The 24,162-nt window shown below is 34.3% G+C and overlaps 1 protein-coding gene across 3 annotated transcripts; it reads right to left on the bottom strand.

Annotated features, from left to right (window-relative positions):
* Window positions 1-447: 447 nt before the first annotated feature.
* Window positions 448-24,162, bottom strand: Rnpc3 (RNA binding region (RNP1, RRM) containing 3). Of its 3 annotated transcripts, XR_005974748.1 has the most exons (16): window positions 23,831-24,162; window positions 23,014-23,061; window positions 20,470-20,588; window positions 16,766-16,849; window positions 16,251-16,362; window positions 15,359-15,427; window positions 14,323-14,465; window positions 11,144-11,269; window positions 9,485-9,633; window positions 7,777-7,938; window positions 6,408-6,502; window positions 6,238-6,296; window positions 4,087-4,219; window positions 3,388-3,459; window positions 1,177-2,354; window positions 448-630 (listed from the first exon to the last, which is right to left on the bottom strand). XR_005974748.1 is itself a non-coding variant. In XM_041657339.1 (15 exons), exons 1-14 carry the CDS (start codon window positions 24,014-24,016, stop codon window positions 3,403-3,405), a joined length of 1,542 nt encoding a protein of 513 aa, XP_041513273.1. In that variant the 5' UTR covers window positions 24,017-24,135; the 3' UTR covers window positions 448-630; window positions 3,388-3,402. The 3 variants fall into 3 exon arrangements, 2 of the variants coding, with proteins under 2 accessions (XP_041513273.1, XP_041513280.1); XM_041657339.1 differs by lacking the exon at window positions 1,177-2,354 and having other exon boundaries at window positions 23,831-24,135; XM_041657346.1 differs by lacking the exon at window positions 448-630 and having other exon boundaries at window positions 640-2,354.

Genomic DNA, 24,162 nt, shown 5'->3' with positions numbered 1-24,162 from the left:
GTAAAAAAATCTAATTCTTCTATTAAAAATTTTATCAAGTGAAAGAAATAATTAACTATGAGAAACATCTTTAACTTTCAGCAATATTTCTACAGAAATTAATTTTAAAGATATAAAATTCAAATTCTAGGTTAGAAATGATCACAGATATTAATACTTTATAACAGACAAATCTACCATTATCAAAACAGCAGGCAATAGTATCAGTAAAAACTGAAACTCTTCTTAAAATAATTACCTAAATAATATTTTTAAAAAATATGTGTAAAAGTGCACTGTATATAGGTAGGAATGGAAAATAGGATTAGGAAGTATAAAGGAAAATGTATAGCTAGTACTAAAAAATTAATTTATAATAATTACTTTATAATTAGTTAGTTTATATTAATTGCTAAGTTACACTTCCTTAGCCATATAGGTTAAGTAATAAAAAAGTATGGACACTGCTGAGAAGAAAAATAATTTATTATATATGCAATAAACTATTATAAAGTATCTCCAAACACTAATGTGAAAATATGAGATTTCTGAGTGCTTTCAAAGTTGTTACGCACAGTTCCATAGTCCAGAGGGCGAATTTCTTCTCTCATAGTTCCACAGTACTTGAAAGGCAGAGAATTCAGAAGGAACCTAAAACACCATAAAAATCCATTAAAAATAATTCAATTCATTAACTTTAAAAAGCCCAAATACTTATATGGAGAAAATTAGTGAATCATGTCAATACAACAAAATTAACTGCTACTTATAATATTTAAATCTAAATATTTAAATTGTATATATCAAGTGACTATAATCTCAGTTTTGGAAAGCTTCTACTATTAGGGTGACAAGAGAATTTCGAGTAGTTTTACACAATTATATTAGCACCATTTCCCACAAAATGTTGAGGATTTTTATTTTACCACTAAAATAACATTGTATGCCTTATTAAGTTGGTATACAATGGTCAATCACTTTAACAAAGTATCATCTAAACTTCTCAGTGGTCCTTTCTATTACTAAGGGAACCATTCAAAATATATTACTGGAAGTTATTCCAAGTGATTTTTATTTATTAGCTCTATAATAAAGAGTCTAGAAATATTTATACATAGAAACTCTTCCATGGTGGTTCTCTCTACATTAGTAATACACTAGAATCAAACTCTTAGAAAGCAGGTAATTCATTATTACCTAATTTAAAGTTCTCAGGATTTAAATGTGCAGGAAAATTTGAGACCGATTGTTCAGAGAGATAGTAGTTATCATACAGCCTGGAATCATTGTTCTTAGTTCTAGAAAAAAATTGACTACGCTATCTGAAGTCTAGTATGTCTTATCTGTTATTCTTTTCAAATTTATATATACGTATGTCAAAATTTGAACACACATATATAAATTTTGTTTTTGACTTTTTCACTTTTGTTTTGAAAAGACCAAGAATAAGGAAAATCCTTCCAATTGTCAAAGACATTTCAGTTAGACTTTCAATGTGATATGTTACTCTACTGTTGAGAATTTTGTAGAAATCTTATTAGTTTTCAATATATTTATTACTAAAGAAAAAATATCCTTTCCCAGTCAAATTTTAGAACATATTATTTAGAACTGTGCTAGATAGTTTTAACTGTCAACTTGACACAACACCGAATAACCTGGGAAGACAGTCATAATAAATACTATCTAGGCTATGTTGGCCTGAGGGCATAACGTGGTCTTGATAGATGTTAAGACTCAGCCAATTTTGGGTAGCACTGTTCCTTAGGAAAGGGGACCCTGAGAGGACTAATCAAGAACGGATCTATGGGTTTATTCTCTTTCTGATCGACTGTGGATATTATACTTTAAGTTCATGCCGTGCCTTCCCCACAACAATGAGCTATAACTTGGAATTATGACACAAATAAATGCCTTCATCCCTAAGTTGTTTTTTGTCAGCGTATTTGTCATAGCAACAAAATGAAATTAGAACAACACCTAAATGGGATATACCATGAAACAGAAAGCATGTTCCTGAAGTAGACTGAGGAAATTCACATATAGAAGAAATATTACCAGATTCTGTAGTAAAGCATATGTATACAGTAAGGGACCTGATTCACTAACTTTCCTTGAACAAACTCCTTGATTATATGATAATGTAGAAAATTAAACAGTCAATCTAAAATACATGTAAAATATTTGTTCAAGCTACAAAACTAATTTGAGAAATATTTCATTTGATTATAAAAAGTATTGCTTACTCTAGATAGATGGTAGACAAAGCATTTCTAGAAAACAAAATGAAACAAAACCACTGCCCCAAAAAGGATACAACAAGAAAGGATACACTTGTATGACAGTATTACAGCAGTATTTACGCAGGAATGCTTCTAAGGAAGAACAGCAGAATGTAGTTTATTTTCTTTGCTAATCGGTAGCAGTAGATTTATAAATGATTTACTGAAATACAGACTAAAATTCTTTTTCTGCACAGTATTTAAGACATCTGACTGTCTTGAAAGTAAGCTTAAATACTCCAAGAAACTCACAGAGATTAAAAAGTATGCAAATCTCCCTATTTTGATACCCCCCTACAGCAATTTTGAGCAATTATTTTTACATGTTCTTTCAGGTTCTAAGAGTACAATAACTAAAAGTAAAATATCTCTAGCTCACACCCCAAAAAATCCTGAATGGATTATTTCCACTCGTTTCTCAAAGTAACATAATTTAAAATCTCTAACTCTACCCTTTGAAATCATTTACTCACTTACATAAGTAGTGACTGTTGCAAAAGATTATGTTGCAAAAGATTATGCCACAAAATTATGTTTGAAAAAACTGATGATCATTCTAAATACACAGCACTAAAGCATTTTAGTAACTGTTTTCCTTCAGTTTTCAGTGAGGTCCCTAGAGCAATCACCTCATTGTCATTCACGAACTCAATGACTGTACAACTGGAACGGTGCCAGTAAGAATACCCAATTAGTCCTGGCTTCCCAGATACTGTCACTTTCGGTACTGCAATTACTAAATGCTGAGAAATTCCTTAACCATAGGATAAATGGGACTACCTGTCACCCACCTCAGAACTACTGACACAGAAAATCTTGGAGGGAAGGACCAGCAACCTGTTTTTATCAAGCTCTCCAAGTCATTACAACAATGGTTAGAAATTAAAAACATCATGCAAGGAATATATACAAAGTAAAAACCAATACATTCCATCCAGAAAATTTTCTCTAAAAGTTACATACAAACTAGTGACAATTTTGAAGCTAATGAGAATCGACTATATACACAGAAATTTTATTAAAAAATTATAATATGTCTAAATAGTAGTAATCCACAAGACTTTTATGCTTCCTTGCTTTTACTCCAAGTAACCATCGTATCTTTCACTGTTTTCTCCAAACTTACCTTTATCCATTCCTATCATTTTCGTTTTCCTTCTTTAGAATCTTGTTTTGGTCTAGCAGATCGAGCAAACTGCTAATGCATTAAAATTAAGGGCCCCATCGTGAACATGAAAGTGCTATTTTTATCAAGATCTAATATATAAAAATATATACTATACAGTCCTAATATCTAATGCAGAATAGAAAATAGCATTAAAATTTTTCCTAAATCTTGCATAATGTTCACAACCTGAAAAAAATTAAAAAGTATCTGCTCTTCTTTATAACTGTCACATTTCTTAACTGTACCCTCACTAATTTAAAACTTGATTTTACTACACGACAGCTGTGCAATGATAGATGTATTTTGGTCACTGAAATTCCAAAGTAGAAATGTGAATTACAGTAACTCTATACTGAATCCCTTCAGTGACTCCAAGTATATTTCTAGATAGTATGTTTTGACCTTAACATAAAATAATTTAGAGCTGAATAAATGTATAAACTTGGCTGAACTTTCCCTTAAATTGCTAAAGTTAAATATTTTCCAATAATGATTAAGGAAATTTGTCACCTGACTGAGCTAATGCATGTTGATCTGTAAGTAACAACTCAACCTTGAATAACAATGTTGATATTATTATAAATAACAACTTGAAATTATTTATACCCCACTTATAAAAAACCCTAGGGTTTTAGAAGGGATTGATTAAAAGGATACAACCACCATGGGTTTTCCAAAAAGAACATAGCCATTAGCTTCTTTTAAGGCTTTAGCTGCGGCTTTTTCATTTGGAAGTCCAATAAAAGCTTGTCCTTTCATGCGTCCTTCTTTCATCAAGCGAATATCAAACCTAGAAGTAAAAGAAAAAAACCAAATAGTATTAAAATCATGAGTCAAAGGTCTTAACTATTCAAAAATCTACTATTTCAATGTAACAACAGAGCTATTAGTAAAATATATGAATTAGATATTCCAAAATTATATTCCTTTGTATTGTTCTTAACAAGCAACAATTGTGCTATGCTCATTGTTTTAAAATTATATCACTAGCATGGATAAAAGCAAGCTCTTAATTTCTTGTTTTACTATGATCCAGGGTTCTAGTATAGTTATACTAACAACAAAGCAAGCTAAAAATTTTTAATTCATCTTTTTACACACATCTTTCAATGAGTTCAATATTATATACTCAAGTGATTAAAAAAAGAGTAAAAGGCTAAAAACTAATTTAATTAAGTAACTGGTTTACAATATTGAATTTACATTATTATGAACATTTACAAACTTTTACAGTAGATAGAAGATTTGCTAGATACTCAAAGCTATCATTTTATTAATGGTACATGGACAAAGAATGACTCTTCCAAGCATAGGGATAATGTTACACATTATTCCTAGTATACTCCCCCACTGTCTTATTATTCTACAGTATAATTATATAAACATTTGGACATAAAACTCTTTCAAAAAGCTATTTATAAAAATGAGATTGCAAACTACAACAAAAACATGATCCAGTATTATAAACTCAAAAAGCAAACAAAAGAAAAAAAAACATACAGTATCAACTGGCAGGCCTCATAAGAGTACAGATAGAAACGTGTTTACTTTGCTCGCACAAGAGCCCAACTTCAATCTCATAAACTCTCATTAGAACAAACAAATAAGCAAAGAAACAAGAGAAAAGACTGGGCATAGTGATGTAATGCTTATAATTGCAGAAACAGGGAGGTAAAAACATATGGCCCCTGATTTACTGGTCAGTCAGACGACCCATTTTCACAACTTGGTGAGTATCAGGCCAATAAAAATACTTGTCTCAAGCACAAACACATAAAGAGGAGGGTGTGTACAAACACATACACAAACAGGTGTAACCATCCACCTGCATTTTTCTGCAGTGAAATTTTTTTCAACATTACTTCTCTCAGAAGAAATAGTCATGGGGGAATCTATAGCTTTTCCTAAATTCATATTTTCTTTTACCTCAAATTATAATTATAGGCATGATAATACTGGAAATACAATCTTGATAATATATATCTTATATGTACTTATACATATGAACATAAAATATATCCAAATGACATACAGGGCAGGTAAGATTTTAAAAGTATTAATTTCACTTAGAAATAAGATAAAATTAAATAGCTAAAACCAATTTTAGAAATGCAAATCCAGAGCTCCGACCAAACTAGAAAACCTATTTTTGGAGATGGGCCAATAAAATCATTGAACCAAGATCTCCTCATAGTTCTCAGGCAACATAAAAATAAATAAATGAATAAATAAATAAATTTAAAAAAAGGAAGCTGATGGGGCTGGAGAGATGGCTAAAAGCACTGACTGTTCTTCCAGAGGTCCTGAGTTCAATTCCCAGCAACCACATGGTAGCTCACAACCATCTGTAATGAGGTCTGGTGCCCTCTTCATGTCCAGCAAGAATACAAACAGACAGAACACTGTATACATAATAAATAAATAAATTAAAAAAAAAAGGAAGCTGAGTAACAATACTTTAGTGTCAAAGGGTTTCAGATAAAACTTATCAGAAGTCCTGTACATACAGGTTATTTAGCAGAATATAACAATAAACATTTCTTTACATATAGTCAATACAAGCTTTCATACTAGGAAAAATTGAACAGTTGGAGTAAATATCTGATTTAAAATATTAAAAATTTTTATTTGCTCATTTATATAGAAATATATCTATTCCTGTTCTAGACGAATAAAAGGATATTTACACAGGAGAACAAATGAATTACCATGTGAGTTTCAGCACTAAAGAAAAAAAAAACAAGCATAACAAAACATGTTGAATTTGTAACAGATAAAACACAATTTGCAATTATGTCTGCCACTTACATTATCCGCTGTGTTTCTGAAGAAAAGTCAACGTATCTTCCAAAGATAAATTTAAGGTCCTAGAATTTGAAATTAATAATAATAAAAAAGGGTAAGAAGAACATAGACAAGTAAGAAAACCAGGGGAGGAAAAGCAAAACAACAAAATCAAATTGCAAATTTCACCTTACCTTTTCTTGAACTTGTCTAGCTAAATTCTTTACATAAATTCGGCAGTTTGGTTCACCAGGTTCGTAACTTCTGAAAACTGAAAGGGTTTCCATTTCTTTTTAAGAACAAAGCAAAATAAAAATATAAAATTAAAATACCTTTAGCAATTTTAAAAATAACATTCAATTGTAACTGCTAAAACGGCAAAAAATAAGCTTTATGAAAATGTTAACAGACAGTAATAACAATATTTCATAAATTTATATTAAAATCTAAAATGAATTATATTATTTAAAAAATTGAACCTTTGCTTAAAATTTCTCAACTATATAGAATAAAAATTTGATCCACAGTCCATTTGAAGAGTTCTACCAAAATAAAAGAGAAGCCATTTTACTAAAACTCCTAAACATGTGATGAAAACCATTTATTAACCATTCTGCTTAAAATGCATTTCCCAAATCATTAGTCACTGTCATGTTCAAATGTAGGAATAATGAATTCAAAATTTATAGGCAAAAATTTCAGACAAAGGTCTCCAAACCTTTTTATGGTTCCTCATGTTTATCTGCTTTGGAAAACTAGATTTTATATTCAAAGATATTAATTGAAGGCTAATTCCTTATTATTGTGAAGAAAGGTATTAAAGAAATACTAAAATTAAAAAAAAAATCATAGTATGTTGGTTTGAATAGGGGCTAGGAGCTCCTATGTTTGAACACAAAGTCACCAGTTGGCAGAATTGTTTAGAAACAATTAGAAGGTGTGGCCTTGGAGGAGGAGGTGTGTCACTGGCAACAGGCTTTGTGATTTCTAAAGACTTGCATTATTCCTATTGTGTTCTTTCTTCCTACAGCTTGTGGATACAAACATGAACATTCAGTTGCTTCTACCATGTCTTTGTTCTACAATCATGAAGTCTAAAGCTCTGAAAACAATAACCCAGTTAAATGCTTCTTTTGTAGTTTCCTTAGTCCTGGTTTTTATCACATAGAAAATGGTTAAAATATATGAAAACAATTTTAAGAATAATGTTGCTATATAAAATCCTAAATTCAGATTTCTAATCACTGAATTTTAATAATGACCTTGTATCTACTTTAGATATTCTATGATAATGATTTGTCAACTCTTTTATATACACAATATGTAACTTAAACCCTTGTGGGACTTACTAATTACCAAATATTTACTGCAAACACTGTATGGTAAGGAACTTCTCAGTATGAGGTGAGTTTTTAAAAAGAGAAAGAAGTGTCATTAAACTAATTCTAGAAAGATACTAAAGTGTCTATCTGAATGTAAATGACCTGTAGAGTTCTAATTTCAGTAAGACATGAGATACAAAATATGAGATGGATTATGAGTTGGTTTATGTCATTATATTACCTTCTCTAGAAATTCGGCCCTTTTCCAACTCCTTTCGAGAAATACATTCTGAAGGCATTTCATCAGAATCGTCTTTAACCTCTTCTGTGATGTTCAAATTAGGTTTGGGGAAGATTTTTCCAAATCCTGTATTTGAGTCATCAAGTTCAGTGTCTGGTGAATCTAAGAGTTCAACATTAATATCAGTCATAAAAATAAAACCAAAAGAAAACAATCCAGGGCTGGAGGGATGGCTCAGAGGTTAAGAGCACTGACTGCTCTTCCAGAGGTCCTAAGTTCAATTCCCAGCAACCACATGGTGACTCACAGTCATCTGTAATGAGATCTGGTGCCCTCTTCTGGCATGCAAGCATACATGGAAGGAATGCTGTATACATAATAAATAAATAAATCTTAAAAAAAAAAAGAAAAAGAAAACAATCCAACCAAAAATCCCTTCATATTTCAAAACATATTTTAGGTTTCTTTTCCTGTTTTCTAGTTACAATTTACAAAAGTATCATTTGGTAATTTAATGTTTCTCAGTATTTCAGAACAGAAGCAGGGTAATCTTTCCTATAAAGAGTCAAAGAAGAGTGTTTTAGGGTTTTGTGGGCCAAGGCAAGACTTTGGTTTTGACCCTTCAGTTCTGTTATTGTAGCATGAAGGCAGATATAGACAACAGCTAAAGAATCAAATGCTTGATTTGCAGTGCTTCTTAGGGGAAAAAGAGGAAAGAAAATGAATTAAGCTTTAGCATATTCTGTTTGATGTACCAAATGGGAATCTGATGAAAATGCTCAACATTATATAAGAGTGTGTATATTGATTGGTATGTAGCAATTGATTGTTTATCCTACTCACTCTAAAATAGTAGTAACTATATGTTAAGCTAAATGTGCAATTAGTTAAATTATAATACTGATAATATTCTAGCCAAATAGAGTGACTCAAGATAATCTAAAATGGCTATAAGAATTTCAGAAAGCAACATCAAAATGCTGTTAAACAGCTTCACTCCTTTCAACATAAATTAAAAGATTTGTGTCAACATGTTAGTCTGGAAAAAAAAATACAAAAGATACATTTGGGGATACAAACATTCCATTAACCTCCCTACCCCTCGATAATCAGCAAAACCCTAATTTTCATGGAGATGTTATCACTTGCAAAAAATTAATAAGAAGAGCCAGGAATTAATAAACACAGCCTTGATGTTTAGCACTTGGGAAAGGAGAACTCCATGGGTTTTAACCTGCTTTGGTATGCACAGAGAATCCTATCTCAAATTACCAGAAAACAAAAAGCAACATTAACAATCTTTCCACTTAGCTTAAGTTTTATGAAGTAAGAGTTGAAAATGTTAGTCCATGATATTGAGACTCACCTAACCATATATATGTTAATGCTTGATAATTTTTTTTTTTTACATTTTGGATGAAGTCTAATTTATTCCACATTGTCCTCCAACCATTAGCCAAGGACGTCCCCAAACTTCTGAGTCTCCTGCCTCTGTTTCACAAACACTGGAATTACAAGCTACATCACCATGCTCAGTTTATAAGTACTGGGGACTAAACACAGAGTTCCATGTATGTTCTCTATCAAATGAGCTACAATCTCAGTCTGCAACTGCATACTTTAAGTAAAGCTGACAAACACTACTATAAAATTTTATTTTAACATTAAAAAAGGTTGAAAAGTATATGAAATAACTAATTTCTCTCACCAGATTTCTTTTCCTCATTATTCTGCTCCTTCTCCAAATCTTTCTTAAATGCCGCTGGCATGTTGTTAGATATATTAAATTCAATTTTTTTATTACCTACAGATTGTGGTTGGTCAAATACATCTGATGGTAACAGCACAGGATGCAAACTGGTATTTAAATAAAAAAACAATCACAACATATGATTATAATTTAAAATAAAATTCTAAGAACATTACTTCAGATATTCTTTAAGAAGCTCATGATGACAAATAAAACATTCTATACATTTTAGGGACTACACAAACTGACTAGAGTTAGTAGTCCAATAAAGCTCAATAGTTGGTAATGAAACTATTAAACACCTAATTTATAGATGAGGAAACTAAAATTAAAAGATGTTCAAAGTTTAAAGTCATTTGGTAAATGAAAAAGTTAGGAATTAACCATTCATTTTAAACAGCAGATTTTTTTTTTGTTTTACATGTATTTTGCATGTGTGGTAGGGAATATTTTTACATCAGAAGACAAACTGAGTTATTTTCTTCCACCATATGGATATTTAGGATCAAACCCTAATTATCATCACTATTCACAGGAACCTTTACCCAGGGAACTACTTTGCCAGTCAATTTAAGACAGGCTTAAGCTTGGTTTACATAGTAGAGAATTACTTTGACTTCTAATCATTCTGCGCCCTTCTCCCAAGTGCCAGGATTACAGCTATATACCTCATCATCTGGCAGTGTTTTTAATGCAGTATATATTGTACACTGTGTAATCAGTGATGTGGTATGCAACTCAACAGTCAGCAGCTACATGCAATTAGTGGATTTCTGTAAAGAAAAATGTCTAACTGCTCAGTAACTTTTTTATACAGATTGTATGATGAAATACTTGAGTATAATGGATTAAGTAATTATTATTGGCCCTGATTTGCTCATATTTTTACTGTATAAAACAGCTACCAGAAAATGTGGCTTACAGTGTTTTTGCTATTTCGCAATGCTATAAGAGTTAAAAGCAAATAAATGCCCTATCAACACAGAAAGAGGTTAAGATGTCATAATTTATACATAAGATTATTTCTATTAGAATGTAACTTGCAGAAGAGTGAAATGAAGTTAAAACTGCAATCACTAGTAAGAAGTAATAAATATGCCTGATAAGAGAAAAGATGCTAATCTGAAATAAATAGTGAGTATTATCAATTGCTGGTAAACAAATGGATTTTAAAAACTCTGTGAGTTTGACAAACAGAAACTCAGTAACCAACCAACCGTGTGCTACCATGATCAGTTTTTTTAATACAAGTCTTTAGAAAACTTGATTGCTGTGAAATTTCATACTATGTAGTATATGCTTATACTTACACCTGTTTACTAGAAAAAAGCCTAGTTTTTAGCCACACCCACCTTTTGATATAACTTGTTATATGCGTGTCTATTTTAACTGCAAGTTTCTTAAATTTCTGAGAGCTGTTTTTAATTGTGATAGATACCAAAATATCCAAATAAGATCCATACTAAACATTAACTGCCCAGAGTTGTAACAGAAGAAAAGTTGTATATGATACCAGTGATCAATTGACAAACTGTCAGACTGAAGAATAACCTGAGTTAAGTGAATACACAAAGCACATACAAACAACCTTCATTTCAAAAGTATACATAAAGCTACCTATGTGAAGTTGATGAAGGTATATTCAACATGTCCTTTAATTTTCGCTTTTTTCTCACTTGGCGTGGCTTTGTGGCTTTGGGTCTTTTGGGCTGAAGATTTGCTAGCTCCATTAGTTTGTTCATTCTGTTAAGAAAACGAGGAGGCAAATAAGAGTTGGTATTCTAGAATATAGTTTTTATCTTTAATAAGAAATATATTTAAAACTAATTAGGTTAACTTTAAAGCCATCAGTACACACATAATCGATTTGACAAAAATTCACACCTTAAATTAACCTGTACCATTTAAATCTTATTTTTAAAATATTGGCCAGATTTTACATTACCAATTTAAAAACTTTCATTATGAATATCAGATATTCAAATAAAATGCCATAAAACTTATAAATACACAAATATATTGTATTATTTCTGTCTTTTATTTTAATTTACCAACAGAACATAGCCAGGTATATATAGCAAATTCCTAGCAGCTAGGGCTAAACAGCTAGGGCTTTTTCTAGAAGTCTCCAAACCAAACACAATAAAAATGTTATTAAAAATACAAACATTTAGCCAGGCAGTGGTGGCACACGCCTTTAATCCCAGCACTGGGGAGACAGAGGCAGGAGGATCTCTGTGAGTTCGAGACCAGCCTGGTCTACAAGAGCTAGTTCCAGGACAGGCTCCCAAACTAGAGAAACCCTGTCTTGAAACCCCCCTCCCCAAAAAATCAAACATTTAAATATTTAAACTACACATCAATATCAAAATTATGCACCAAAAATACACTAACCTAAAGCAAGACCAGGCACATAAGACATTAATAAATATTTGACAACTAAATATATTTCTTAAAAATTATTTTGTTCCCAGAAAGTAATAAAAACGTAGCACAAATTCTATTTGGTTTTAATAAATAAATCCTGACTAACCTGTAGTCAGATATTAGGGCATGAAAGCTGAAGGAGCAGAGAAGCAGTGCAGCCAGCCACCAAAGAGACCTTTTAGCTCTATCAGCCATATAACTCTGGTCTCCGCCTCCCTAGTGATGGGATTAAATGGCGTGGATTCCCAAGTGCTGGGATCACCTTTGTGTGAGTTGTTTCTCTTCAGAGTCAATCTCATTTAGTGCACGGTAGCCTTGAACTAAACAATAGCCCTCTACCTCTATCTTGAGTCCTGGGATTAAAGGTATGTACCACTACTCCTTGGCCTCTAGTGGCTTAGTTCTGTACTCTGATCACCAGGCAAGCTTTATTTATTAAAATTAAATAAAAACATGCATTAGAAACTGGTTTTGTTCTCTTTTAAGATTCAAGATTAATTTTGGGCAGAATTTCATATGACATTTCTAAATATAAACTTATAAAAATTAAATCGAGTTTGGTCTAGAATATGACAACATTTCTAATTAGAATCACTATAATTACTTTTTAAAGTATTTCTAAATAGCACTACAAGTTTACTAAATTTTTTAAAGTTATCTAAGGGAATCGTTAATAAAATTAATATTTTATACTACTCTTCAGTTTGCATATACTAATCTTTGTATCCAACTTGGAATTCTCTGTATTCCAGTGTTTGTATATATTCTGCCAAACAGAGCACTGTTAGCTCTTAGTGAAACAGATTACTATGAAGCACTACCTGCTTTGCTAAATATCTCTCTTCCACTATATTCTATCTATTCTTACTTGGTAGTATGAGTCCCACCTGCAATTTAATTTTTCCATGGAGAGGAAAATCACTACTTAGATGGGCAATGGCTTAGTAAAATTGTTACATATTTTCAAAATCTCTGTTTGAGGCCTGACTCATACTAATACTTCCTTTTAGATCTGACTTCATGTGTAGTTAAGATTCACATCACTTACTCACTGAAGGTGGGTGTTGGTCCAAGGATCAAATCAAGCTAGTTATCTGCTCTTGCATATACATAAAGTTTTGCTGAAACACAGCCACTTCTATTCATCAACTATAAACATGGCTGCTTTCCTGACAGGAGAGTAGAACTGAGTTACAGTTGTGACATGTGGCCAACACCATGCCTCACTCACAAAGGAAAAAGCATTGATTCTTTTGGACTTATTAAGAAAATGTTAAATTATATGCCAGGAAATTGCTAAGAAATTCACAATTTTTTTTTTTTACAGAATCTTTAAATAAACATGTAGAATCTTAAGCTAACCAATGAAGGGAGTTATTTATTGGCAGTACTAACAAGTAAGTTCTGTAGAGAACGTGTAAGATTCCTCTAGAAATCATTCTGAAGACGAGTACAGGGCACTCAGCTGTTTAAAATGTGAAGCCAATTAATGCTTATTATCTAAGAAGATATCTTCTATGATGTCACGGCAAACACTAAATTAGTGAATAAAATACTACATCAACAGAAAGTGTGATTTATTGTCCTGAAAGACGCAGCTTAAAACATTTGAATATGAAATATTTCCCAATATGGTAGAACCCGAGGACCCTTGGGTTACTTAGGATATACTCTGAAACAGGCTGTGGGACCATGATTTCTTCATTTCTCTTTTGTTTTTAGAGTTCTAAACTGAGTACTACTGTGCTGTCTTATGTTTAGCTACGATGGACTGTTTAATCACAGAGCTAAAGAAATGGGAACATGGCTGGTCATGGACTGTACCCTCCCAAACTGTAAGCCAAAATTTTGTTTTTGGATGTTAACTCCCAGGTACTTCAGTATAATGCTGATACGTTGAATAGCAACTGGCTACTTTATATCTCATTTGGGATCTTATGTGTCAGGTGACTAAAATTTTTCAGCATTGTTTATACTCATATCTATGAAACACCTTATTAACAAGCCCTTGTAAAGAAAAATTATGAGTTAGAAAAATAATTCAATTTTTTTAAAGAAAAAGTAATTTTAGAGCTACAAAAATTTAACAAGCAAAATAATAAATATGGAACCATAAATAACGAGGCTCCATTGCACTCTGTAATTCTAAAACAAAAAAAAAAATCTAAAAAATTATTCTTTATCCAAACTTTTTCCAAAGACCCTAGTATTCACTGAACTACTATATATATGTTCACGATCTTGGGGAGGTTTGGGATACAATTCAATGCATTCTAATTTTGAATAAGTATATGTGAATGAAATATAGGAAGAGCATGTCTTTCTTTTCCACATTCTTATTCTTAGAGCAAATATGTCACATCACAAACCTCTGCCGGTCCTCCTCATCACTGCTTTCATATTCTGATTCTTTACTAGATAAATCCTCATCCTCGTCTGGCAAGGGAGGTTCCTCAGGTGGTTGAGGCGATGTAGGTGGAAGGGGTGCATGCAATGGCATATAGTCCTCATACTATTTAAAAGAACAAAACAGATACTATGTAAACTAATAATATTTACACAACAAACTATTTTGTATAACTTCTTAACCGTCATCAACAGAATCTCATTCAACATAAATTCTTGAGTCTCTCTTCTTTGATACATTCAACATACATTCAGGGAATATCTGTGGTAGCAGACTGCTAGATGGTAACAGTTATGTTTTTTTTTATTCCCTAGCCATCAAAAACTTGGAAAAATACCTTATAGTTCACCATGTAAATTACCCCATGGAATAAGAGCATAAGAACTTGATGTGTAACCCTTCCTTTGTTTCTGACCTACAGTATGTCCTAACCAGCATGGACAGGCACATAATAAAGACAACCTGGGTCTTGTGAATGACTCAAACACCCCTCCTTCCCTGTTATTTGAAATGGAATAGCTATGACAAGACATAACTTACTGTAATAGTATCTAAACAACGAGTACATGTTGGTATTACAATAGAGTTAGGGGAAGTTAATAGTCCACGGAATAGTAGCCAACTACAAAAAAACTCAGGTTTACTTCTATGTTAAAAGAAAAATAATATTGCATTAGTATTACTGATAAATACACAGTATCACAGTGAAAAAACCTCAAGAACAGACACCCTACTATGTAAATTATTGAACAACTTTTAGCAACCTTACTTATCATTTCCAAATGAAGCTACCTGCATTTGGATCAAAACCACAACAACAAATTTTTAGATAATTCAGTTAAATACAATTATCTTATATTTATACTTACAGATTAATATAATATCATTTGTGATTCTTGGGATTAAAGAACAAAAAACTGGAAGAAATTACAAAATTGATAAAATTTACCTCTCAGGAAAGAAAACCATGGTTCCTAAAATTTCTAAGAATTTCTTACCATAGGGGGTCGTGCAGTAATAGGTCCAAATGGTGTGGGCAAATTCATTTTATTCATAAGATGAAGCACCTTAAAGTAGCAAAATATTTAAGTAACATAGAATTAATGTCATGATTAATCTCATATAGTTTATATACGAAAAAAAATCTGGAAAAACATTCTTTTATTTTGAGAAAGTCTCACTATAGAGACCAAGCTGATCTAGACTCACAGAGATTCTCCTGCCTCTGTCCTCTGAGTGCTGGAATTTAAGGCAAGTACTACCACACCTAGCATGTAAACACACATGATTAAAGCAATAAAAACCAAAGTCACTCTCTGACCTTCACAGTTCTTAAACCAAGAGAAAATAAGGCACCAGTGTCTCAGAACCTTAATCCTCCTACAATATGTCATTTCTACAAATACATTGATTTTAATTCCTAACACTAAGAATATAAAGGTCTTGTAGTGTAAAAATCTATTGAAAATGTTCTCATATAACTGCCCAGTTTACTGTGACTATGAAACAAAGAAAAAAAGAAAATATATACCACCTGTATTTTATAATTCTGAGAAGTAATATTATTATCAAGGTTCTCAACCATTTACTGAATCAATACTTTTTCTTTAAGGATTTCTATAAGCCAATGTTATACTCAGTAACAATTATAACAAATTACATCTTCAAATGTAGCATCAGTCTCCATTCACTGTATTTATGAAGTTACTACTTGAGAGTAGCATGTGACAATCCATTACATTTAAAAACACTACATAAAACACTGTCTCTCTGGAATTCGTAAGATTCCTATGTTACAAAAATGTTATAAGTATCAGCATCAGCACAGTATCTACGGTACCAAGTTATAAACTTTATCTCATAAGCAAAAGTTAAGTTGATTCTGCATACCTGTACATAGAATTTGGGCACACTTGCCAAAGCATTTACTATATTTGCAAGGATTGTGCTTGAAGGTGGTGGGTACATATATTTGAGGCATGAATTCAGAGGAAAAGTCAGCCTACAAAAACAAAATAAATTAAGGAATATGCTTATTACATTTTAATAATTGCATATCAGTAACTCACTTTAGATAGTCTATTATTAACCCATAAAACTGCCCAATACATGATAAAAGTCATGTATTTATCTTCTCCCTTAATATACCTATTACCTTAAAGAAAATAGCAGCATCTACCAGAGCATTTATTGGAGTTTATTTACAGACCTGAACACTTTAATAGACTTATGCCTTATTCAATGAAAAAAACCTCATACGTCAAAATTGAAAACATTAAATTATACATGACATACTAAAATGCTGACTTTAAATACAATCTTACTTATAACATGTATGTATAATATATGTACACACACATACACACAACAAAGACAGAATAATAAAAAATAACAAAAATGCAAACCCATGATTTGGTGCAATTCCATTTTCTATTGTTAAAAAGTCAGGTTCTTTCTTCTCTTTATCATCTTCCATAATGTCATCTGACCTAGAACAAAGAGAATCACAAATGATATTATCTTTGGAAAGAGTGCGAAACTGTATATAGAAAAGAAAACAAGTCAAACACGTAACTACAAAACCAATTTCATTAAAAAAAAAAAAAGAAAAACACAAAAACCTTTAAAAGACTTCACAAACAAGCACCACTGAGAAAAAAAGGAGAACATACTTAAACTCTACTTAATCCCTACACTTAGATTTTAGTCAGTTTATGAACATGGTAGGACAATTCCAAATGATCCCAAGGAAACAAAAACATACATTATATTATATATCTGTATTAGGGAACTCAAGTCTTTTTAATGTACATCTACGCATAAAATTAGAGACTTGCAGGGCCTTACTTCTTTCACCTTCATCTCTGAAATTTCTGATTCCAATAAATTTAGGTTTTACATTAAAAGGCCTAGGATGCTGCAATTCAGCCAAGTTGCTAGAAGATGAAGATTTTTTTTGCATATTCCATTTTGAGGTCAACTACTGTAATGAAACTCTGCAAAGGCTAGTCTTGGAACTAAAATCTGCTCTTTAATTTGCTTTTATCAGTAGGAGTTTTTTCTTATACAATATATCCTGATTACAGTTTCCCCTCCTCCTCCTCCTCCCAGCTCCTTCCCTCTGGATCTGCTCTCTTTCTGCCTCTCATTAGGAAAGAACAGCCTTCTAAGAGAGAACAACCAAATATGACAAAATATAGTAAGGATAAAGGAAAAAAACCATTATACTGAAGTTGAACATGGCAACCCAGTAGGAAGAAAAGGGTCCCAAGAGCAGGCAAAAGAGTCAGAGACAACTCCATGCCCACTGTTAGGAGTATAACAAACACAAGCTAACAACCTCAACATATATATAAAGGACCTAGCACAGACCCATGCAGGATACATGATTGTTGCTTCAGTTTCTGTGGGCCCCTAAGGGCCCTGCTTAATTGGTTAAGTGGGCAGTGTTCTCGTGGTGTCCTTCAAATTTTAGGAGCTCCCTTGGCTCCTCCACCTTTTTGCATGATTCCTTGAGCTCTAAAGGGAAGCAATTTGGTGGTACTGGGAGCAGCTAGAAACCAGAGTAGAAGAATCACATTACAAGAGATGAGGTAGAGGGAGAGAGTTGGGAAAGAGACAGCTGGAACTAGGGGATCATTGGCAGGTGGTGTGGAAACCTAGTGCAGTGGAAACTTCCTGGAATGTAAGGTGATCTTAATGAAGACCTCAGTAATGGAGGACACGGAGTCTCAACTAGCCATCTTTTGTCACCACACAAGGCTTCCAGCTGAGGGACTAGGTTACACTCAACTGGTTGTTGGCCAACATGGTCCCATAGAAATTCCCAAACAACCCAGGCTGTTGCTAAGAAAAAGGGTGACTTTCCACAAACTGACAGTGGTGTCCCAATGTCAAAGACAACACTCAGTGAGCAAGGAGGGAGAAATTGAGCTGTTACCTACATGAAACCTTCACCCCTATATTATAATGTCTTTGGTGCACTAAGGTACTCTGCAAGCTTCAAAAAGACAAACGTGGACACCAACCCAGCCACAAAACCTTTGACCTACAATCTGTTCTGCCTGCAACAGATGCTAGGGCAACGGTGGTACAGAACCTGTGGGAGTGGCCAACCATGTCTGACTTGACTTAAAGCCCACTCCCCAAGAGGGAACCCATGCCTGATACTACTTGGGCAACCAAGAACCAGAGACTAGACAGCCCAGGGATCTAGGGTAAAATCAAACACTACTGGTATTAAACAGCTGATAGATAGATAGATAGATAGATAGATAGATAGATAGATGTCAATAAAATGACTCCTGATGATATCTTGCCATATTCATAAATCAGTGCCTAATCTAGCCATTATCAGAGACTTTCTCCAACAGCAGATGAGAACAAATGCAAAGATCCACAGGCAGACATGTTGCAGAGAGAGGATCCAAATGAGAGGCTAAAGGGAAAAAAAAGCCATGCCTATTCAGGATACCCTGTTATCTCTAATAAAGAGATTCCTATAGGTTGGAATCTGAAATCTATTGAAATTTGAAACTGTTTGAGGCAACATGTTACAAATTGGAAAATTCTACTGGTGGCCTCATGTAACAGATCACAAAACAGGGACACACTAAAAATATTATATAAATTACTTTCAGGCAACATATACAAGGCAGATATAAAACAAATGAACTCAAATTTTGCATGCAAATGGATGGAAATAGAAAACACTATCCTGAGATAACCCAGACCCAAAGATATGAATATGGTATGTACTGTCTCATTAGTGGATTCTAGCCATAAACAAAGGACATTGAGCCGATAGTTGGCAATCCTAGAGAAGCTAAGTAATAAGATGAACCCAAAGAAAAACATATATAGATCCTCCTGGAAAATGGAAGCAGACAAGATTGCCAAGCAAAAGTTGGAAGCACGGGGATGGGGGTGGGGGAGAGGAGAGGGGAGAGAGAAGGGAGAAGGGAAGGGTTGAGGAGAGCTTGGGGGAGTGGGATGGTTGAGATGGAGGAAGGACGGATATGGGAACAGGGAAGAAGATATCTTAATTAAGGAAGCCATTTTGGGGTTGGCAAGAGGCTTGGCTCTAGAGAGGTTCCCAGGTGTCCACGGGGATGTCCCAGCTAGGTAGGATCCTGGGCAGTGGAGGAGAGGGTGCCTGAACTGGCCTTGTCCTGTAGTCAGACTGATGACTATCTTGAATATCACCATAGAAGCTTCATCCAGTGACAGATGGAGATAGAAATAGAGACCTACATTGAAGCACTGGACTGAGCTCTCAAGGTCCAGTTGAAGACCAGAAGAAGGGAGAATATGAGCAAGGAAGTCAAAACCACGAGGGGTTGGTCCACCCATTGAGACACTGTGCCTGAGCACACCAAATGGGAGCTCACCAAAGTCAGTTGGACTGGGACTGAACGAGCATGGGATCAAACTGGACCCTCTGAATGTGGCTAACAATTGGGGCCAACTGAGAAGCCAATGATAATGGCACTGGGATTTGTCTCTATTGCATGTACTGGCTTTTTGAGATTCTAGTCTATTTTGATACATACCTTCCTAAGCCTGGATGAAGGGGGGAGGGCCATGGACTTCCCACATGGCAGGGTCCCCTGTCTGCTCTTGGGACTGGAAGGGAAGGGGATGGATGAGGGAGCATGAGGAAAGTGGGAGGAGGGGAGGAAGTGGAAAGTTTGAATGGTATTATTTCTAAAGTAATAAAAAAAATTAGAAAAAAATTAACTCCATGTTTAGGGTTGGGATTAACATTTCAAAGCTAATTAATCATGCATTTGTAAATATTTGAAATAAAATACTATTTATCCCACACATTTTAGGTAATGGATAATTAACCTTTAGTTGCCCTTCCACTAAAGTAGAATGCCATCCACTCTACTTCCTTTTTTCTTTATCTATTATCTCTCAAGACTCAGTCCTCAACACAACTAGAAACAGAAATACTGCTTTACTTTACAGATTTACTAGAGCTACATTTTATTAAGCCTTCCCACTTATTTTGTCAATCAACAATGCAGTTAAGTATAAAAATGACTAGACAAACATGCACAAAGGCACTTTTCAAAATGGGAGTAAAACATGAATATCCACAAACCTTTTCTTTTTCTCTGTATTTGAAGTGGGACAGGGGGAATGAACTCGATCTTGCTCTTTTGCAAATTCAACAACTAAAGTATGACCTAGAAGTTTCAGCTGATGGAGTCTTGTCAATGCCTTTAGGTACAACAATAAAAAAATACAACAACAACAACAAAAAAGAAAAATTACTTAAGTCATCTTAATTGAACAAAATTTATAGTTTTTTTTTACTACTAATATTGTACATACTTCCTTCTCAGGCTATTTTACTACTATTACTTCTCAACCTACTGTTCTTTAGTAAAATGAAATCTGACTTCAATATTCTGCTAACTGTTTATACCTAAGCTCAATACAGATTTAAAAAAACATAATAAATACACTAAATTTCAACCACAAAAAACTCAAGATGACCCTTACTGACACCAGACAATTATATATCACAATCTTGGCATAAATTGCACTGATATCTAAGAGAAATTTCTGTACGTTTTTTTTTTCTCTTAATATGTAACCTCAGTCTCTTCTATCTTAGCATAGCACCTTGAGTCCTTCTTTGAGACAAATGAGAAAACTGTGAACTTTAACTCTCTATCCCTAGCATTTGTATCCCCATGTTCCACTTTGCATGTGTTACTACAAATTAACTGTTCATATTCTAAATCCAGCTGTTAGTGACAAAATTCCATCCTCTATCATTTCATGTCTTTCTTTAGCTACTCTTTGGACTAGTGGTTCTCATAAGCTGAGACCCTCTAATACATTTCCTCATGTTGTGTAGCCTGTTAACTGAGACATGGTTTAAATCTTCTCACTTGTAACAAGTTTAAAAATACAGTATTATTCCTTAATGAAGATTTGGGCTATTTCTGCTTTTTCCCTGTTTTATAAAAAGCAAACATTATTTCTAGTTTTCCCTGTTTTTTTGAAGAGTATGGGCAGGGTGTATTTTAAGCCCAAAACTCGAGAGGTAGAGAGAGTGCCAAGGTACATCTCTGAGTCGGATGCCAGCCTGGTCTAAACAGTGAGCTCTGGGCCAATCAGGACCACATTGTGAGATTCTGAAAAAAACAAAAGGCTGATTAACCCTGATTAGTAGAGTATGCTCATTTCTCAGTTGTCTCATCACAGCACAAACTCTCTCCCGAATTTCTTTTTCAATCAATATACCATGTTTTTCAGTTTCCTTCCTTTGTTTCTTTTTTTAAAACGCAACACTTCTCTAGGTTTTTTTGTTTTGATTTCATCTCTTGACTAATCTTCCCTTGGACCATCATAGCCATTTATATATTTGAAGAAGCTTTCTTAACCTTGCTCAGCTCAAGAAAATATTTTAAAATGTTCACGATTTTCACAGAAGTACTCCAAAGATTCCTCAAAATAAACAGACAACATAAGAATTCATTACACGTCGATGTCAAGATCCTCATTTTTTTTTTTGTCATATAAGTTTATCCAAAGATCTCAACTAGGGTTAGATAGCTCAGATGGGTAAAAGTGCTTGCTGTGAAGACTGATATAATCTTAGTTCTATCCCTGAGACATATGCTGTGGAAGGACACACCAACTCCTGTCCTCTGACCTCCGCTTGCGTCTAGTGGCAAATGTGCAGATAAACGTGCATGCACACACATATAAATAAATAAAAATGTAAAACAAACTAAGAACCCTTTTTGTTGTCAAATTCTACATATCTAAGACCTACAAACTTTATTTCTGTAGAACTGTGATTTCAACTCAGGCCCTGTGTATTTTATGCAACACTTTACTGAATTACTTCTGTAGTCTAAGACCCACAAACAATTTCTCTTCAAAGTATACATATACTTTTCTCCCTTAATTTTCTTATTGCCCTCTTCAGATTCATATTCTTGCCTTGGCCTCTAAAACAGCATCCCATGTAGTCTTCCCAGCTCTAATTTTTCTCTACATCCACTGCACTATTTAAGTGTATCAACCCAATCAGATAGTTTTCATGTGTCTAACCATATTTTTGCCTTCTCAAAATAATCAGTTCAGTTAGGTTACCTCCTAAACAAAATTTACTACCACTCTTCTACATATATAAAGACTCAGTTTTTTATTCTTATTTCTGCCACTGCATTTAGAGCCTGGCTGACTTATACCATTCCATGCCCAATTTTACTATTTTCTAAACCCGAAATAACAATTTGTTTTCTTCTCGAAATTTAATGACTCATCCGAGGCCTAGCTCAAAGGTGACAGCTTTACAAATGATTCCTTAGATTTATACCTTTTAATATTAAAAAAGTACCATAAACATTACAAATAATTATCTAGCTAATATCCTTTCGAATTTTTTAAAAAATTATACATGACGTTATCCTTACCTTGCTTAATAATCTATGATTCTTATATCTCAGTATCTAATCACTGGACAAGCTTTAACATCTGCCAAGTCAACTGTAGCCTTTTGGGGAAAGTCTTGGAACACAAATGATTTTGCTTCTGAAAATGACAGTTTACTATTACCTTCCACTCTGTTCTAAGAAGGGAAAAGAAATCTCCAAAAGCTTTAGTAATAAAGAAAAATGCATACCTTTACTGCTGCTTTTTCATTAGGGAAAGTAGCAAATGCTGTATGTTTCTGAAATAAAATGAAATGGTCTTAGTATATTTAGACTGAGCCAGAGAATATTCTTATTTCCATTTGTTAGAATTCACAACACTGTAAATGCTCAAATATCGAGGTCTTTCTTGTAAATCAGCAATTTTCAATTTTGAGTACACAATCAAAGTCTCCTAAAACTTTAAAACCTGTCTGGCTCCATCACAGGCTATTATCTTTTGTTGTTGTTGTTGTTGTTGTTTATTTGGTTTTTCCAGACAGGGTTTCTCTGTAACTTTGAAGCCTGTCCTGGAACTAGCTCTTGTAGACCAGGCTGGCCTCAAACTCACATAGATCTTCCTGCCTCAGCCTCCCGAGTGCTGGGGTTAAAGGTGTTCACCACTGCCCTTTTAAAAACGTAGAAAAATCAAACACCCGCATCAAGAAAAAAAAATACCTAATCAAGGACTTTCAACTTTCAAAATACCGTTACCTTGGGGGATGTTTTCTGTCAAAAACATGCGACACCTAGCTCACTCGCTTTTCCGAAAACATCGTAGTCCCTGCTCTACAAACGCGAGTTTTCAAAGAATCCTTTTTCAGACGTCTATAACCCTCGAACAGAAATATGTTCACGTCTGGGGGTGGGTGCACAAACGGCACTGAAAGGGGCACTGGGTCGGGCAGCGGCTGGGCAGTAGCCGCCGTCTGCTCCAAGGCCATGATCACAGCACAACCAGGGACGCCGCGCACGCGCAGATCGCCTTCACCCAGGCCCGGCCCTCCTCCCCTGCCAACCCCCGCTTACCAGACGGCCCTTGTCGGACAGGACGCGCACCGACTGCGCCCCGAAGTACTTCAGCAAGTCCTCCTTCTCCTCGGCCGTCAGCTCGGCCGGCAGGTGCCTGACGAGGAGGGTGCGGTCTCCCCGGGGCGGGGAGAGCGAAGCGGAGCCTGGGCCTCCTCGCGGCAGCGGCGGCTCGGGCCCCGCCATCTTCCGCGAAGCAGCGGCCGGATGAGGGTCACCCCGCGGGAGCTTCCGTCCAAACGGCGGCGTCCGCGGAGGCTGAGCTGCAGAAAGGTTCCGCTTCGCGCTAAGGAGTCCGGAACCCGGGAGATACCGCGAGAATTGGTCGTCTT

This window comes from Microtus oregoni, unplaced genomic scaffold, assembly GCF_018167655.1.
Source record: "Microtus oregoni isolate MIOR12 unplaced genomic scaffold, Mior012 000000F_ref0000247, whole genome shotgun sequence".
NCBI classification, from domain to species: domain Eukaryota; kingdom Metazoa; phylum Chordata; class Mammalia; order Rodentia; family Cricetidae; genus Microtus; species Microtus oregoni.
Note: the sequence above shows the minus strand (reverse complement) of the source record. Positions and strands in the feature narration are given on the sequence as shown.